We start from the raw sequence: 17,604 nt of genomic DNA, 5'->3' as shown, positions 1-17,604 counted from the left end.
ACCAGGTCCTTGGAGGCCCAGGTTGTTACGGTTTCCTCGGTGTCCGCATTAGATCTGTTTGCTTGAAATTCAACGGCTAAAAGATCCTGAGAGGTTACTCTTTAAGTACTGATTTTGGAAGCTTAGTTAGTGGTCATCCAGGTACGCGGTATCAGAAAGGAGTTTCATGAATTATATGATTTCTGAGAGGAGTTTCCGGCTTGAGCTATGGTGGAGGTTAGGTGCACCTTTCGTGCCACTTTAATTAAATTACGATAGCTCCTGAGCATAGCCCGGTATGCTATTTTGTTAATGTGGATATACCAATGTCTCAAAGACCTTAGCAGGAGCTAGCAGAAGTGAGATTGGCCCAAAGGTTTGAGCACACTCGGATCCGCATTTGCTTTCTTTAAGAGTGGTAGCAGAAACGTCTGTTTGCAGATGACCAGGAAGATGCCGGATTTCAAAGAGGCATTTCAAATAATATTGAGATATGGATTTAGCTGGTCCGGCCAGTCTGAAAATATAAGTGGGGCAGACGTCCTCTGCGGTACCAGATTTGCATTTAACAGTTTGGTCATTTACATTGTGTCATTTCTCTACCACTTGCAAACCTTAAAGATTTGGTTTTCCATAAGAATGTAAGCATTGTTATCACTTATTACGTTAAGAGTAACAATTTCAGGACAACAGTGCAATGTCCCATCATTGAAAACATGAAACAAACCATAAGGTATACAAACAGGCTCCGCTATGACTGAATCCTGCTCTACACGAACCCCATGCACTGGGATCAAGTACGCAGTGGCTACATCATCTTCAGGAGACAAGTGACTTAGTTTAAATTGACACTCAATTCTATGGCAACTAGTGCAAAGCTAACCCTGGGCTTAGTTTGCGTAGTAGCGCTACGCGAAGTGCACGTCGCACTACGCAAGCTACGCGAACTGCGTAGTGCGGTAGGGTAAATGCTGTTCACACTGATAGGATAGTGCTGGATGCTTTTCCGCACAGTGCAATCATTGCAAATGGCATCTTAAACAGTATAAGCGGTCCTTTTCTGCCGCTCGAGTAGATTCGTACTTGCGCGACAGCTTTCTCAACTCGGACTGGTAGTTTCTCATCGCGAGCGTTGAGAATCTCGCCAGGAGGTTTATATTCCACGCTCGCGATCGGCAACTTGATGTTGCTGATTGCGAACGAGGAAAAAGTCTTGCGGGATGTTGATTTTGTTCGCTCATAGTCGCCAACTTGACGTTGAGGTTCGTGAGCAAGCAAAAAATGACCGCTACGCTACGTGTTTTTGCACTGTGCTACGTGCAATTTGCGCAGTGCCTAGTAGCGCAAACTACGCACGCTCCGCGAGCGTAGCGTAGTCCTACGCCCAGGGTTAGCAACAGCTTCCGTTTTAGATAGTCATTTTGTGGAAAAATATCCAATTCTAATTAAAAGTCCACTGAAATCAAGCTATCTCGGTCACAGAAGAACGAACCAATTATTCAGAGATTGGACTACCACGGGCAAAAAGCAGTAAGGCATGTGGGATACAAAAGCTGTATAAAGTTTCAACTTTAACGAATTGTAAAGGTCAACATGTTTGAACAATGTTTGCAACCATCAGGATGTTTTGTGATATCACAGCAAAAGACGCTACTCACCTGGTACAAGCTGACACCCACAGATCGGTTCTACCATTTAATGTTTTCTTACACTAAGGTACCCCTTCGTAAACAATACAATTGCCATCAGATCCCAAAGAATGAAATCGTCTGTTTTCAGACACATCCTACTGAGAGCAGGAAGGATAACGTTGAAAGTGAAGGTATCCTCAATGGGACATAACTGTTGATTAGCTCTGCTGCACAATGAATCTCTGCTAACTCAAGTAATTAAAATGTTCCGATAAGAACCAGAATCTTAATACTGAAAAGCTTAATGTAAAACTTTCATGATTTGTCATGCAGAGATACACGCAGCCTATAATTAACCCGATCCCACAAGAGAAATTACACTTTAACATTTTCACAGTACTATTTGCCTGCCTTGTGTCAACAGCAAAGCTTAAAAAACACAATGGCAAATCCTATTAGGGCTGCACTGTCGGTATTTAACTGAATTTGATAAGAGTCTCCCTTGGGGTTACTGGCTGTGGAGGGCTTCAAAGATGCAGTCTCTTCAAAATACAACCAAAAGAAAATAATTGATTTTTTTAAAATTATTATGAGATGCTGATTATGAGCTCTTAAAACTATCATGGTGCGAAGTTATTATCAGCTGTGAGAATGTCCCTCGGCCCCACACCAAGGAATCGAAAAACCTAAGCATGAGTGAAAAGTAATTAGATTTATTTGAGAACTCCTCTGCAACTTGTTGTGCTTTTCTGCTGTAATACACGCTTCATACACCATGTGAGATTCAAGTTAGTTAAATAAGTTGAGCAAAGGACAAGTGAGGGAATAGAATGTTCTTTTGCTATATAAATGTTGTAAATGACTCAAGTGACTTTCTTCAGGAAACAGAAGACGTTTACTTGGCAACAACCCTGTGATACTTTCAAGGTCAGGCACCACAACCCCAGTAGAGGCTATAAATTCCAAGGTAAATAAATCTAGCACCTGGTGACAACATTAATTGGAACCTCTATGAAATATTAAACATTCATCCTAATTGCGACACATATCATCTTCACATAACAAAGATAAGCAAACACACACTCATACTACACAACACACACTGAACATCAAGGGAAGGAAAAACAAATGTCTCCCAACAATGAAGGAGAGGGCAACTCAAAAAACACTAACAATACAAAAACAATAACATAAGCACTGGCAAAGGTCTGGTGCTGGCCACCAGCCTTCTGGCAATTCTTTTTTAGTCATGGTTTTTATATAACAATTTCGTTCAAGTAGCTGCTGGGCCCTCTTCAATCTAAAAAAACAAAAACAAAAAAACATTGGCTAAAGACAAAAATAATTTTGATCTAAAAAAAGCAGATATTACCTTTGCGGGTGAGGGTGGAAATAAAATGTGAATGATGTAACAACAAACGAATGTATGAAGGCTGGCTGAAAATCCCTATAAGTAAGTATGTTAGGGGGCGTGGCCAAGATGGCGGGGTAGAAGGACGTGTCTGCTAGAGCTCCCGACCCCATCGGAGGCCCCAAGCCCTGAATTCAGCTGAATTTTCCCCCCAGAGCCACGCTGACTGGCTCAATTGATTGGGGAACCGGTGACGGCTTGATCGTTGCAATCAGCGCACAACAGAGTGCAAAAATCACCGTGTTCCAGGTGCCGAGCTCTGGACCAGCGCGAGCCGAGGCTGACGCAGTACCCCAGCCCAGACAGGATAGCGTGGCGCCGGACGGCTGGGAGGCAAGGTGTGGACACGCCGAAGTGAGTGGGGCTCTCTGGCACCGGCGGACAGCACAGCTGAGCGTCGAGGAGTGGAGCGGTGTGGTGTCCGGGGCGAGTCCGCTGCCCCCCGGTGCTCCAAGATGGCGGCGAGCCGAGACGGAGGACCCCCGCCCGAATCCGCTGGAAGTCCACGGACTGCACAGTGAGTGCGCTGCCCGAGATGGACGATCCCCGCTGCCCGGCGAGCGCCCCCGACAGCGCAGCAAGTAGAGCGCCTGGAGCGGCCGCCTCACCGGCCGGGACCTGGAGATCTCCGCACCCCGAGGCACTGGCTGGACCGGGGGAGGAGCTACGCGAACGCCCGGCTTGGAGGCCTAGCCGGGCTACGCGGGAGACCGGACGCAGCGCTCAGCGGGGTAGCTCCCTTGCAGAGGCGGTCTACTGCCGACAGGACACGGACACCCCCCAGGCGAGTGGCCCCCCTGAATCACCGGCACCACCTTGCACGCACGACGGAGCACCCACAAGGCCCAAGGTGCTCAGACTGCACACCCTGAGGTACGCTATCTGCGGTGGGGCACCCCTGGGGGGGCCATAGACCGCGTGGGCACCCAGAGCTGCCTGTGGGAAGACTCGACAGAGATCTGGGCGACGGCCCTTGTTGATGGGTACCGCGACTGTCCCCTGACCCAGACGAATGCACAGGCGCGCCCGGGATACAGTGAAGGGGGGGAACTCAGACCACTGCGGGACGTCTGGCCAGTAGTGAGCGCCCAGGAATCCACGGTATCGGTTGGTCGTCACGACTAAGGTGGGGGGCTCCTGCACCAGTGTCCGCCCCAGAGAAGCTGCTACTGGATCTCCGTGGGGACAACTACGGCAACTCCCCCCTCTCAAACCTGAGGTGGGGCTATTGACCTGGATCGGTGGTGGTCATCCGAGTGGACGCGAGCCGACGTCCGCCCTAGGCTGGAAGCAGGCTCCTTGGGGCCCGAATTCTACGTGCGGAAAGGAGCGGACTGGTGGGGAAGCCTGAATCATGGCGGGTCAAAGAGGGGGGAAACGCAACGATCGTACCGACCGCACGCTCCCGGAGATGCTCAACAGACAGCAGACCAAAGGGGACAGGGCCTCTTCTTCGCCTGGAGCGGCTGGGGGCTCGCAGTCTAGTGCAGCGGCGGAGCCTCCGGTAACCAGATCCTTTTTGGAATCTCTCTTTGGCACGCTGAGGGAGGACTTCCAAGCCCTGAAACAAGAAGTGGCGGGTGAGATGCGTGAAGTCCGTAGAGAAGTAGAAGGCCTAGGGGAGAGAGTGGACACTGTGGAGACCTCCGCGCACAGACAAGATGAAGAGATCACTCTTCTACAGCAGGAAGTACTGACCCTCCGAGAACAACACCTGGACCTTCAATTGCACAACGAAGATTTAGAGAATAGGTCACGAAGGAACAACATTAGGGTCCGGGGTGTGCCATCCTCAGAGGAGAACCCGGACATTGTTCAATACTTGCAAGAACTCTTCCGCATGGTCCTGGGAGAAGGGGATGACTTCCCCATTAGAATCGACAGAGCGCACAGGGTGGGTCCCGCCAGAAGATCTAATGGCCCCCCTCCAGACATCCTGGCATTCCTCCCGGACTTCCCACTGAAAGAAAAGATCATGGCGGAGGCCCGAAAAGTACGCTCTCTCACTTTCCGGGATCACCCAGTGGCTCTATACCAAGACCTGTCCACGATCACGCTTCAGAAGCGCAAATCGTTCAAGATTGTGACGGACTTCCTTAAACAGCATGAAACACCCTATTCGTGGGGACACCCCTTTCGTATTATCTTTAAATGGCAGGGTGAGACACACCATATACGAAACCTCCAGGATGCCTGCGAAATCTTGGGCATCACCACAGAGGAGGAGGACTCCCAAACACCTAGACGGCGGCGCACAACTGACGGCGGTTGGCATCGAGCTACAAGAAGGAGAAGAAGGACGGCGGAAGTGTCACAGAGGCCGGGGTCTCCAGCGATCAGAGCGGAACAAGAGGCCGCTGTCCGGACAGCGTCCACGGTGCTTGAAGGTCCAGAGGTGGTGGCACTGACCGCTTAACTGTGCTCACGGGGGGAATTCATCATAGCAGTATTTCCATTGCTGGCTTGGAAGGACGGTGGGGGGGGAGCGAAGGTTTGACTACGTGTGGCTGGACGTCCACTAAGGTAACATTCCACAGACTGGTCCGTTCGGGCTTGTCCGGGACTATTTCAGGAAGTTTTGGGTACTCTGGTAGGTGGGGGGGAAGCATGACCCGAGGGTCGACACTGAGGGCAGCGAGGGGGAGGTTGGGGACGTTGTGGTGTGAGTTGAGAGACATGGGAGGGAAGGTTTGTCCGGAGTTGGGAATGGGGAAAGTTGGGGGGGGAGAGTTGGAAGTTACCTTGTCCAGTGCTTCTACGATATCTGTGAATGTTAGTTTAGACACACGAATTTGCTTGGCAGTCATCCTGTTATCATGCACTCTGGTTCGCACACACAGACAGAGTAGTCCGAACCACCCATGGCAGAATTGAAGATAGTGACCCTGAATGTTAAGGGGCTGAACAATCCTACGAAGAGAAGGGCTATCCTATCCTTATTGGAAAACTCTCGGGCAGACATCTGTCTGCTCCAGGAGACCCACTTGTTAGCTAGTGATTGTCACAGAATGAGGTCCCACAATTTCCCTACACAGTTCTTTTCCTCCAATACGACTAAAACGGCGGGGGTGGCTATTCTTTTGTCCAAATCGTTTAAGGGTGAGGTGTTGCACAAATTTGTAGAACAAAAAGGTAGACTTCTTGCCTACAGACTTAAAGTGGGAGCCCTGACGTTTACAGTAGGCGCAGTTTACGGCCCGAACGAACAGCAAGATAGATTTCTGCTCGCAGCACTGGAGGATGTCACGGCTTCGCCGGACAAACACATAATACTAGGGGGGGGGACATTAATTTAGTCTTTGACTCCTCAAAAGATAGATCGGCGCAGCGATATCTGCAGACTGGGGAACTCTCACAAGCAGTTAAGGCGCAGTTAGTTGAATCCGACCTGCACGATCTCTGGCGCGAACTCCACCCGACTGATACAGACTTCTCCTACTACTCGCACGCACACAAGACTTACGCCAGACTTGATTATCTACTGGTCTCTGGACCTGTTCGTAGCCTTGCCACCACCTCGGAAATGGGTGTTATCTCTCTATCGGACCATGCACCGGTCTCGGGGACCTTCCATCTCCAGCCGAGCTCTGCCCGGAGGGGGGTTTGGAGGCTTCGGGACACCCTTCTACATAGGAAAGAAGTGGTGCAAAGCATTACTGATTCGGTCAAGGACTTTCAGCTGCACAACTCTAACGCTGATACTTCCCTGTCGACTCAATGGGGGGCTCTTAAGGCAGTGATACGGGGAGAATTCATTGCGGTCTCAGCCGCGGATAATCGAGATAGGAAACTTAAACGGGACGAACTCACCCAGAAAGTCAGGGAATTGGAGAACGTACACCGTCGCACTGGAGCTCCGAGAGTTTGGAAGCAGTTGAAGGCAACTAGGAAACTCTTGTCCTCACTAGACCTTGATAGGGCGGAATATGCAGCACTGCGCCTCAAACACGCATATTACACAGGTGGGGATCGATGTGGCCGCCTGCTGGCAGCCAAACTGAGAGTAGCTCATCAGAGTCGCCAGGTGAGGGAATTGACAGGAAATGCGGGACAAGAGATCACTGGTGACGCCGAAATTGCGGAGACCTTCCGTCGCTTCTATGCTGATCTATATAGAGCGGAAGCCGCCAACATGGAAGACTCGGATGTTTACCTGGATTCAGTGACCCTACCATCCCTGACTCAAGAGCAGGCAGATTACCTAGAGAGAGAGATTAAGACTGAGGAGGTGATAGCAGCGGTTTCTAGGCCCAAACTAGGAAAAGCCCCAGGCCCAGATGGTTACACAGCCCTCTTCTATAGAACGTTCAGCGGGACGCTAGCCCCTATCTTGACCAAGCTGTTTAACTCTTTCTCTGATCCTGGGACTATCTCTCCGGATCTTCTACAAGCGACGGTGTCTGTCATCCCCAAACCAGGGAAAGATAGGAAGCAGTGCGGCTCGTACAGACCAATCTCCTTACTAAATTTAGATCTGAAACTCTACACAGGGATTCTAGCGGCGAGATTGGCGCAGTACCTCCCCGGCCTGATTGAACCGGATCAAGCCGGCTTCGTGCCTGGAAGCCAGACTGTGGACAACACTAAGCGAATAGTTCACGTCTTAGAAAAAGCCTCACGTATTCCGGGGGAACGTATGCTGCTCTCGGTCGATGCAGAAAAGGCGTTCGACCGGGTGCATTGGCCCTACCTCGAACGAGTTATGGCGAAGCTGGGAATGGGGGAGAAGTTCCGAACCATGGTCTTTAATTGCTATAAATCCCCCTCTGCCGCAGTGAGAGTGAATGGCTGTGGCTCTCGACGGTTCGATATCGAACGCGGAACAAGACAGGGATGTCCCCTCTCCCCCCTCCTCTTCGCGCTCTACATGGAGCCCTTTGCATAACGAGTGCGGCAGAACATAGCCGTAACTGGAGTACGAATGGGAGGTTTCACCCATGTAATAAGCCTTTACGCAGACAATGTCATTTTCGCGCTGGAAGACCCGAGGCAGGCCCTACCCGCATGCATAGCGGAACTCAAAGCTTTTGAGAGTGTGGCCGGCTTTCGGATGAATGTGGAGAAATCCACGGCTCTGGACCTCTCCCTGGCTTCAACAACGAGGACCGACCTACAAAGGCTCTTTCCCCTACGATGGTCGAAAGATCAGGTGCAATACCTAGGGATTACGTTAGCCCCGACGTTGCAGGCCATGGTTTCTATTAACTATGAGGCAGTGGGCAAAAAGGTGAGGGACGAACTCGGGAGATGGAACAAAGGGACGATTTCCTGGCTTGGTAGGGTAGCAGCGATCAAAATGACAGTTTTACCCCAAATTCTGTACTTATTCCGAGCGCTGCCCTTACAAATGCAAACTGACGTGTCCCGCTTTGTGTGGCAGGGCCGCAAACCCCGAATGCGCCGCACCCTCACGACACTGACACCAGAATCGGGAGGGCTGGGAGTTCCCGACCTTCGCAAATACTTCCAGGCATCCCAATTGAGATATCTGGGATCAAGCGGTAGCCGGGCGCCCTTTACAAGAAATACCCTTTCTTCGCCGACCACACCGCCCCCCGAATCTCTATGCTTCTTACATCACGCGGGTTCCGCTGAAAGTATGGGACGCCACAAATCACACATTCGACCTCACCACGTTTCCCTCGCCTTTCACACCGATTGTAGATAATCCCGACTTCACACCGGGGATGGAGCAAGGGGCCTTCTCACACTGGAGGGACAGGGGCTGTAGGGCACTTTTCCACATGTACGCGACAGATGGAGTTATCCCCTTCCAGAGCTTTAAGGATACTTATCAGATGACCGAATCAGACCGCATGAGATATTGGCAGGTGCGACACTGGGCCTTACAGCCGAGTGTGAGAGAATTTGCGGACAGGAAGCTCCTACCGTATGAACGGTGGCTAATCACCCGCGCTTCGGACTCCAAACTTATTACTGACCTATACAAGATGCTTCAGCTCCCGTTTTCCCACTTCTACATTCCCGGTAGGGAGCGCTGGAGTAGAGAACTGGGAAGAACGCTTAGCCTTAAGGAGTGGGACCGTATTTCATACAGGGCACGACACTCGGCCTATCACGTGGGCCTCACAGAAACCTTCACTAAAATCTCCACCTACTGGTATCACACCCCAGAAAGACTACACGAAATGAACAGGCTCCTTAGCGACAGATGCTGGCGAGAGTGTGGGCAGATTGGTACACTAACACACATCCTCTGGGACTGCCCAGTACTACAAGCCTACTGGTCGACAGTGATAGACGAGATTGATAAATGCTTCGAGATTGAACTGCCTCGATTTCCAGCATATACCCTGCTGGGTCTCCCAAATGACAATGTATCCACTAAAATCTAGGAGGGGGAGGCAGATTGCCATTATGCTGGGTTCTGCGGTGCAGAACATACTGATACACTGGCGCACACCTACCATTCCCTCACGCACTGGTTGGCTGCACAGGTTGTGGCATGTTCTGGGGATGGGAAAACTGTCCCTCACGTTAGCTGGGGATGTGACTGGTTTTGAGGAACTGTGGCAACCCTTTCACTCACTGCTGGCTTCAGAATTTACTGAAATTACATGCCCGAGGTACCTCAGACTGCTGAGGCTTACGCCCCCTTCATGAGGCATTGTTTCATTCAGGGGGGGATAACCATGGACCTACAGGCAAGAACAGGGTCGGAAGGATGAAGGATGACAGATTGCTTTCATGATATACAGCACTGGACAGGGAGGGCGGGGGTGGGGGGAAATTTGTTGGGGGATGTTGTTTACTTAATAGAGGTACAAGCCCACAGGGCAATGCTTTTTTCTCTCTTTCCTTTCCTTGTGTACGCCTCCGTGCGAGAGGCAGGACATTGGAGCAGCCTCAGAGCTGGGACATTAGAATTTTGATCTTGGGTTGCCTCTCGCAGTAACCATTGCATATTTGTAATTTGCTTTCCATATGCAGCTGTACCTTTCTAATAAAATACTTTAAACATAAGTAAGTATGTTATACGTAATTTTAGTAGAATCAAAAAGTCTAACAGATCTAAAAAGCCAATTGGTTTGGCATTGCCTCTGGCCTTTAAGAACAAGCATTTGCAATGCAATAGGTCTCGCATTTACGCGAGTTTGAGCTATTGACCTTGCAAATGACAATGCCTTTTATTTTTGTTTTAGTTTTAAAAACATAAATGAAAGGCATGTCATTTACAATACTAATAGCTTAAACTGGCGTAAATGCGAGACCTATTGCATTGCAAATGTTTGTTTACCTGTTGAGGTGGTTCTTTTATCAACTGTTGAGTTAGTTCCTAAAGTACCATTACTTTTATTACCAGTATTAATCCACGAGACGCACGCGGGGGTCAGGTACCACACTCCTGCGCACTCCTTTTCACCTCGGCCTGCTAGTGCGCTGCGCGGATGGGAGACAGGTCTTCCTGGCGCCTGGCAGTAGTGACTGCAATCTCCGCAGCAGATCTTGTCTCTAGGGGCCCAAGTGACAACTTTCACATCTCCCTTTCAAGTCATTTCATCCCTAAAGAGTCGCTCAAGTCCTCCCCGGGAACACCCACTCCCCACTAAAGTTCCACCAGGTCAGTTGTTGTGCAGATTTACCATATCCAAGCTAGATGTCTGTCTGCGCGGAACTGCAGCCCCCTCCCCTCCACAAGGCCCCACTGACAGGAGATGCGAAAGGGCAGCCAGAGACCGAGAAACCAACGGGAACAGAAAGAAACAAGGTCTATCAGTCTGGCTTGTTTTAGACACATGGCCATTATTGTGTATATGTATGGATGCAATAACATAAAACTCTCAGAGGCACCCAAGTACTGCTACGCCACTTGGAAAGAACTCATAGTTATGCCTTTTTGGTCACTCCCCACCTTTTCATCCCACTTAAAGCACCTCACATGCACTACAGCCAGTCCTTCACACACACACACTCCAACTACACCTATGTCTCTCTCGATTGCCCCACAGCATCTCTCTCACATATACTAGCAAGCCTTATATCTCTCACATGCACAGAATGCCTTCTCTCTCAAACACACGCTAACTTTCCCTTTATCTCCCACATACACACATGTTCACTTCATTAGTTAATTCCCGGCCCATAACATTTGTACTCTTTTGGAAGCAAGCTCGCCCACTCCCTCTCCCATGAAAACCCACTCACTATCTTGCACACATACATACTGATTTGTCATGCCATGAACTTTGTGCAAATCCAATCACTGCCTCCGACACACTCTCCCTCCCGGCATTGATGACCCTGACATTCCATAGCAGACTGTGAAATGCAGGGTTTCCGAATTAACACAGGCCTCCAACTACACGCTAGTCGTTAACAAAGGGCAATTAACAAGCTCAGATTCTGGCCATCCTGGAACTACACTCGGGTTCATGGTTTTAAATACTGCCTGCCCACAGTGAACTCTCAGATGAGGGGACACCATTCCTCTTGGCACAACAAATATCCCCCTCACTCTTCTTGTGACGCTTGATTGTTGAAGATGCTGCTGTAGCCGCCATCTGCACTGGCGCATGACACCGATCGATGCAATAGGCTCATCCCAGGGACCAGCAGCGCGAGCTCCCCCGCACTCAATGGAGGGACACAACAGCAGCAACAGAGAGTAAGCACCGGTGGGGAAGCAGAACTGGAAAAAACCCACACACAGAGCAGGGGCTTACACGGGCGCAGCAGTGGAACCACCACTCACACACAAAGGATAGGGGCATGTTTGGCGCCAGCAGGGAAAACGGCCCTCACGCAAACAGGAACAGTGAAGGAAGAGTTGGCAGCAGTGAAAACATCCTTCACACAAACAGAATAGAGAAAGAAGGGGTACCAGCAATGTAAAACCTCCTTACACAAACAGAATAGGGAAGGAAGAGTGAGTTAAAAGCAGTGACAAACCGCTTCACACAAACGGAATATGGAAGGAAGAGTTAACAGCAGTGAAAATACCCATCACACAAACAAGAACAGGGAAGGAAGAAGAGTCAGCAGCAGTGAAAACACCCATCACACAAACAGGAACAGGGAAGGAAGAAGAGTCAGCAGCAGTGAAAACACCCCTTACACAAACAACAATAAGGAAAGAAGAGATAGCAACAGTGAAAACGCTTGTCACACGAACATTAAAGAAAGAGTTAACGTCACTGAAAACGCACCTTACACAAGCAGATAGGGAAAGAAGAGCTACCAGCAGTGAAAACGTTCCTCACACAAACAGAAGGGCCGTGGGAGCTCAGTAACGTGTGCACTTACTGCAACAAGCATCAATCTCTTGTCTTTATGGGGCTATGTGTTTCTATTAGAAACACATGGCCCCATAAATATAAGAACGTGCTTTGCGACAGCAGCAAAGCAGGCGGCCCAGTCCGGATCGGATGGCGAAAGGGCGTCAACAAAAAAAAACTAATTTCCACTGGCAAGCCACCGTTTAGCATAAACGGTGATACCAGCCAATGAAAATGAGGGGCGGGTCTTTAAGTCCCCTTCACAAATCTACTCTCCTACAAAATCTCTCGCCCAGCAAGTGCAATGCCAGGCGAGACCTAAAAAATGGCAAGAAACAAACAAAAAATGAAAGAAAGCAAGAAAGACAGGGTTGCAAAGATAGACACAGTGATTAACTTATATTTAGTGTTCATGTGAGCTGACTGCAGTCACGAAAGATGGAAGGAAGAAAGGAACAAATGAAAGGGAGAAGAAGGAAGAGAAAAGAAGGGAAAAGAAGGAACAGCAAGAAAGTAGGAGAGAAGGTAAAACGAAAAGGTAAAAAGGAAAAGAAGTAAAGAAAGAATAGAAAAAAATGAAAAAGAAAACAAGAAAGAAAGAAAAATGGAAAATAAGGAAGGTAAGAGGAAAAATAAGAAATAAGGAAAGGAAGGAAGCAGAAAAGAAAGAAGCAAAGGGAGGAAGAAAGGAATAAAGGAGAAAAGGGAAAGAAGGAACGCAGTTAAAAGAAGGAAAGAAAGATCAAGCGAAAAAGAAGGTGAAAAGAAAACAACAGGTAAAGACAGAATGACATAAAATAGAAAAGGAAAGAAAAAAGGAAAGAAGGAAGGACAGAAGGAAGAAAATTAGGAAAAAAGACAGATGAAAGAAAAAATAAAGGATAGAAGGAAAGAAAGAAACATAGAAAGAAAAACAGGGTTGCAAAGATAGATCCAATAAATAAAATGTATACTTGCAAATAGTCAGATTAGCCTTCACTCATGGTCCCCTCTGCCTCTAACAACTCATTTTAGGTAAGAGGTTTATAGTTCACTAAATTGGCTTAAACAGCCAGTGAAACATAGCAAGAGTTCTATAGTGCCTCTGCTGTCACAGTTGTGATGGACGTGCATGGGAGCCAGGAGCCAGGCAACCAAAAAGCTGCTCTTTCTTTCATACTAATAGTTTGCAGATATCAGAGGGACATTTTAGTATTCCATGCAGCAATGGTGCGGAATCACAGTGCTACACATAGGATTGTTGTTAGGGGTGTGAAGAGAAAGATATTAATGCAGTGATGCATATTAAGGTTTGCGCAGATCAAGGTTTTAGTGAGATACTGCAAAAGTAGAAGCGTCTAAGAAAATGGCAGACTATTGGTTTAGCTGTAGAGCGATGAGTTTAGAAAAGGGTATTATCCTAATGTTTGGAATGAGAATACGATAGTGAGTTAATCCTTTTTAAGGATTTCTAAGGAGGGTTGTGAAAGGAGGTCTGGACTTGTAAATAGGCATTGACGTACAGTGGAAGAAAAAAACGCATATCCAGTAGGTGCTCCAGGAAGGCATGCTGGAAATGACCGGTTGGAAAGGTCTTTAAGGACATGTATATTAAATCAGTGACAGGCAAGGTAAACAACCAATCTGGAGATGATCACAATATACTTATTTCTGAAAGAGAAATGGATGTGCATTTTTTAATCTAAAAAAGTTAAAGCACACTGCCATTCAAGATAAGTATTCACCTCTTGTACACTAAAGAGGTAACAGACTTACAATAAATAGAGAATGTACAACTATAACTACACTGACAGGACAGAAACTGATTTTGTCGGTGGCATAAGAACGTGTTGTGGAAACCTGGAAGAGATAGATCCTTGTTAAACCAATATGAATTAACTTTCGATTCTAGAACAATAACATGGAAATTATTGCACAGATCATTTTTTACTGAACACTTCAATGCCAAAAGGATACTGGTCAGTTTGAGGTCTTCTAAAGTTTTCTGGTAGATTTGCCTCATACAATATTCTTGCCTTGGTATTTCCCACATCTTGCATGCACTGAAAGAGAAAAGGTATCAAAGGTTAGTGAAGGAGGCAAAACAAAGTTTCCATATAAATGTAGGAAGCACCAATTTCTAGTTGTATCACAAACATATTGGCCATTTTATTTTTTTTAAAGAAATATGCCCAAAAACATCCTCGGAGGATTTAAGAAAATTCACACCAAGGTTTTCCAAAATCACTTAGAAGCTGTTTTCACTATATCACCACTTTACTGGCACTCTCCAAACCAGAAATATGGATACTAATCCTATTCTTGTGAAGATGTTCTCAAAATATACTTTCTATGTATGTAAACTCTCTTTTCAAGCATTACCGACATTGCTTGCTGTGTTATGTTCAGTAACATATGTTTTAGGTCATTTTTAACCGTTTGTGGGGAACACAGATGACAAGAGACTACGACGTTATAGTTCCACATAAACTTAGTCCCGTGTACCAACTAAACTCTCACTTACCTCTATGACATTTCTAATAAGCTAGATAGCTTATGAAAAATTTAAGGTTGTCTATCCAAAAACGATCTCATACACTTATATGATGCACATAATTACTTTCAGAGCATTAGTGGTAACACAATAAAGGGAGCCCTCTGTGGTCATTAGATCAAATTTCCTACTGGCCTCACCGAGGCTGTAAGAGCCTACATGTGAGTATCAGCTAACTTGTAATACTTTATGTTTTAGAATTTGGTCAAATCCCCAACAAAAACATGATACCATGGTGGTGAATGGGCAATGGAAGCTCTATATATAACAATCATGTACTGAACAGACTAAAAAGTCAAGAGATTTAAAGGTGGACAACAGTTCTTACCAAAAGTTATTTCTTTCCGCTACAAGGTCAGAAAAAAGTTGATTTTGATCTTAAATTAACAGAATATAAAGCGAGGTTTTAAGGTCATGCAATAATAACAATCAAGTTTACATTAGAGATCCATCTCTCTCCAAAGAGTTCAAATTAACCTTGCATAACATGTTATCTTTTATTACTACCAATAATTTGCAGCCCAACAATTCCAAAACTGCAAAACATCATTGTAGGGTCCAAAGACAAACCAAAACATTTAACTCTGAAACCTCTGGACTTTTTTGATCTGCAACTTGTCTGGGCAGACCAAGTGAAATACATCGGGGTTATTATTGAAGTTCAGGCTACTCAGTCCTCTCAGGTAATATCCGTAGTGAGAAGCTGCATTTTGGACCTAGACATGCTAAGCCTGGCCCACTTGTTCAACCTTGGTGGCTGGTACAATCATAATTTCACACTTGTTATTGAAATTGCTTTTATTACAGCTTATCCAAGAGAGCTTCTGAGCTGGTTTCCTATGGCCGAACTCATCTGATTCAAGGTTGCCTGACATACATATAAATACCTCGTAATCTGGTACCAATAGAGCTGATGAAGGGTATGAACCTACATTGAATCATGCGAGAATTCAAAGTTTCAATCAAATTATTCTGCCTGACGCACATTACATTCTTAGCACCAAGGGCTGATCTATCCTTTTCTATTTAGGACCCTAGTATTTGGCATACTCTTCTACTGGAATCTGATGTTCCACCTCTCCGCTGGTATTAAGAAAGAAGCTTAAGACTCACCTGTTTACAAATATGACCAGCACCAAGAGATCCATTAGTAGGAGTGAATCAGTAAAAGCACCATTCTTCTGGCTGTGCTCGAAGACCATCTTCCTGGAGAGCTGTTTTATCATTAAGCGTGTGTAAAACCTATCCAATTATGGTAAGAGGAATAGACAACAAAACTGGAAAGGTGACTGACTAATGTGGTCATGATGTTAAGTTCAACTGAATCAGCAAGTTGAGTAATCTTTCCACCAACCTCTTTAGCATTAACAGTTTGGGCACTTTGTTTGTTGTAAAGAGACAGAATAATTTCAGAGTGTTAAGGCTAAGTTAATTGTGTTTGCCACCACTGAATTAAAGGTTGGCAAAAAGCAGTCAAAGCTGCTTAACATCACTTGGAATAGCATTGACATACACTTGTGGGTTATGATCCACAAGATTGAAAAGATTCCCGAGGCAGGACTACTAGCTAAATGGAAAAGGACGGCACTGCCACAGTAATTGGTGATTGGCACAGCTTAGTTGCTGGAAAGACTCATTGAGATAAGCTAATGTTTAATTGAATAATGACAGATGATGGTTAAAAGAGAATTGCCAGATGCTCTTAGGCAAAGTAAAAGACTGGAACTCTAATGCCAATTCTTATAGGATTTCTGGAACTGCAATGTGCTCAATGGGACACTAAAAGCTTCAATTCCCATAAATCAGTGTTCCTGTGGGATAATCATAGCCTACATTTAGTCATGAGTCAATATTTATACCACACTCTGGCTGTCTATGGTGCTTTTAAACTTAATTCCCATATTGAGAAGGTGTTTCGTTGGCATTCTTTTGATGTATGAAGTCTCCTGAGGTTCCGGAAGCCTGGTTCCTGCCTTGAACTATGTTGTTAAGGTAAATAGAATCAAATGAAAAGATCAAACAGAGCATTATTTTGATTCGGTAGATTAATGGAAACTATTTCATGATCTTTCATGACTCAATTAACAACTTAAACTTTGTTTTTTGACACAAACTTTATTAAGTTTATTCAGATATACAAACAAGTTTACACGCCCATCTTAGGACCAAGTCGTCTCAATAAGGTACATCGGCATATATCCTGTTAGTACGCATCTGCACGCAAAGGTAGTACAACGTTAACAATTTACATTGTTATGGGTATCCTTCACAGGGGCTATTACGATGTCGGGCGGACTTCGTCGTGGTTACGGGATCCAACTGACCACCGGTCGGCGGTCCCAATCACCTAATTACGATGTGACCGCACATGGTGCAGTCGCATACTCACATTTCTCTATGGGAGCATGTGCAACGGCTGTACCCAGGCCGTACCACAAGCTCCTATAGGGAAATGGGAGGTTGTGTTGATCCCTGCACTGCGTGGCTGGCACCTATGGTGCCACGCGTTGCAGGGATCAACAAGAAGGCATCATAGGTGCCCGCTCGGCCCCCAATCGGAGGCGGCAAACAGAAAGGGGCTCTGCTAGGGACCCTCAACCTCGCTTTCCATTTCAGAAAGTCCCACATGGAAAGCCTGCCGGAAGCCAAGCAAGCGGTCGCTATGGCCCGGAGCCCGGCTTTCCAACAAGATTGTAATCTGCCCCTTAATGTTTAGATGTTTTGCTTTCTTCAAGATCATAAAGATGATCTTGACAGTATTTTAATCAAATATTTAAATAAATTCAATATCACGTTAAAACTGCGGGGAAACAG

At 46.6% G+C, this 17,604-nt stretch overlaps 1 protein-coding gene across 2 annotated transcripts in view; it reads right to left on the bottom strand.

Annotated features, from left to right (window-relative positions):
- SMAP1 (small ArfGAP 1) overlaps nt 1-17,604 on the bottom strand; it is a 1,000,428-nt gene that overhangs the window by 686,330 nt on the left and 296,494 nt on the right. For both annotated transcript variants that reach the window (XM_086926470.1, XM_086926471.1), the window contains exon 3: nt 14,214-14,299. In XM_086926470.1, the coding sequence (XP_086782596.1) occupies nt 14,214-14,299 (86 nt within the window). The remainder of the gene's footprint in view (nt 1-14,213; nt 14,300-17,604) is intronic.

Source organism: Lissotriton vulgaris, chromosome 6 (assembly GCF_964263255.1).
Source record: "Lissotriton vulgaris chromosome 6, aLisVul1.2, whole genome shotgun sequence".
In the NCBI taxonomy this organism is placed as follows: Eukaryota; Metazoa; Chordata; class Amphibia; order Caudata; family Salamandridae; genus Lissotriton; species Lissotriton vulgaris.
This window is presented reverse-complemented; position numbering and strand designations above follow the sequence as displayed.